Genomic DNA, 2012 nt, shown 5'->3' on the forward strand with positions numbered 1-2012 from the left:
ACAATATGCAGATCCTGTACACGGTGCTGCAGCACAGCGCGGAGCTGGCCCCCAAGGTAGGCGGCCGCTGTGCGTCACGTGCCTCCTCCTGGGCCCCACTGCCGGTTGGAGAGGGCGCCGGCCTCTTTGCCGAGCCAGGTGTTTAGCCGAAGCCGTGTGTGGCGCCCAGTGCGTGGGGGAGCGCGCGTAGGGGTGGCGGGCCGTGCCCAGGGCACTGGGAGCGCTTGAGTCTGTCTGACTCGCACTCGGCTCCAGAGGGTCCCTCATGTGTCCCTCGGCCCTCCTGGCACTGGCCTGCGGCCCAGCAGTGAGTCTTGTGTTCAGTGTCCCTTCTGAGGAGACCTAAGAACAGCACTCCTGTGACTAACGCGCCAGGTTTTAAACCACTTGGTTGTGTGTAAAAAATCCGCGCGGACACTGCCAGACGTCACGGCTTCCCTCTCGTCCTGTAGCCGGTGTCAGGAGAGGTGGTGGGCCGGGGTCTGCTTGGAGTTGGTGTGGGGCTGAGCCGGCTGCTCAGCCCGAGGGCTTGGGTGCCCTGCAGCCCGTGTCTGCTGTCATCTGTCCCCTCACTTAGCGAGGACTGGCTCCCACAGGGCAGCTGCCGGCGGGGGGAATACGATGCAGCGCTGCTCTGGAGCCGGCTGTGCGGAGCGCAGGCTCATCCCGTGGCCTGGGATCGGGCCGGGTGGGTCCGCGCTGGGTGTGACTGCGCATTAGCACGCCCTGTGGTGCTTTGGGAAAACAGGCGGCACCGTGTCCTGGAAGGGCTGGGGGCTCTGGCAGGGCCGAGCCAGGCCCTGGGGGTGGGCCTGGGGCGCTGGTGCTGGTGCTGAGCTCCCTGCTGGTCTCTCCCCAGTTCCTGGCGATGGTGTTCCAGGACCTGCTGACCAACAAGGACGACTACTTGCGGGCCTCGCGGGCCCTGCTGCGGGAGATCATCAAACAGACCAAGCACGAGATCAACTTCCAGGCCTTCTGCCTGGGGCTCATGCAGGAGCGCAAGGAGCCGCAGTACCTGGACATGGAGTTCAAGGTGGGCACGCACGCTCGCTGCCTCTCAGCTACATACAGTGCCCACGTGCGCAGCGGCCAGTCCCAGGGGGCAGCAGGGCTCCGTCCTGTGAGGACCAGGGAGGGGCTGGCCAGGGACCCCTCTGGGCTGGGTGTGGAGGTGGGGACAGGTGGGAGCTGGTGGGCCAGGGAGCCAGGGGATGGGGACTGCGCGGGCTGGGTCTGCTCCGGGTGGGATTTAGGGTGAGCGACGGGGTGGAGGGGGGGTGATGCTAAACGCAGGGATTGGGGCCGGGTGTGGAGGGCGTCACATGCCACGCAGGCGAGTTGGCACAGGGCGTGTGGTGCACGCTTCTCCGGGGCAGGCGCTTGTCCAGCCCTATTGGCTGCATCTCCTTCCCACGGGCTCTTGGTCCCTTGACCTCCTTCCGCCTGGCCCTCTCCTGGGACGGGCTTTCCCAGCGCCGTATGGACCGGTGTCCCGTCCAGCAGCCTGTGTGCTAGGCCCGGGGTGAGGCCTGGGCGTAAGCCGCTGTGCTGGGCTGTGCTTGCAGGAGCGGTTCGTGGTGCACATCACAGACGTGCTGGCCGTGTCCATGATGCTGGGCATCACGGCCCAGGTGAAGGAGGCCGGCATCGCCTGGGACAAGGGAGAGAAGAAGAGTAAGGATCGGGCCAGGCGTGACTCTCGGGGTCCCGGTCGGAGACAGCAGGGCGCCGGGGTGCTCCTGTGGCTGCCGGCCATGCCCCAGGGCCCAGGCCTCCCTCCCTGTCCCAGCCTGACCTGCACCCTGGGAGGCGTGGCGGCCGTGAGCTGCGTGCAGGCGCCCCCGTGACCTGTGTGTCCCTTTCAGACCTCGAGGTGCTGCGCTCCTTCCAGAACCAGATCGCCGCCATCCAGAGGGACGCGGTCTGGTGGCTACACACCGTCGTCCCCTCCATCAGCAAGATGGCCCCCAAGGACTACGTGCACTGGTGCGGCCTGGGGCGTGCTGCCC

At 67.1% G+C, this 2012-nt stretch overlaps 1 protein-coding gene across 1 annotated transcript in view; it reads left to right on the forward strand.

Annotated features, from left to right (window-relative positions):
• The window catches only part of INTS1 (integrator complex subunit 1), a 50166-nt gene that overhangs the window by 6244 nt on the left and 41910 nt on the right, over positions 1-2012 (forward strand). The window contains exons 9-12 of the mRNA XM_015565161.1: positions 6-56; positions 860-1036; positions 1569-1677; positions 1869-1989. Coding sequence (XP_015420647.1) covers positions 6-56; positions 860-1036; positions 1569-1677; positions 1869-1989 — 458 coding nt within the window. The remainder of the gene's footprint in view (positions 1-5; positions 57-859; positions 1037-1568; positions 1678-1868; positions 1990-2012) is intronic.

The sequence above is a fragment of the Myotis davidii genome, unplaced genomic scaffold (assembly GCF_000327345.1).
Source record: "Myotis davidii unplaced genomic scaffold, ASM32734v1 scaffold399, whole genome shotgun sequence".
In the NCBI taxonomy this organism is placed as follows: Eukaryota; Metazoa; Chordata; class Mammalia; order Chiroptera; family Vespertilionidae; genus Myotis; species Myotis davidii.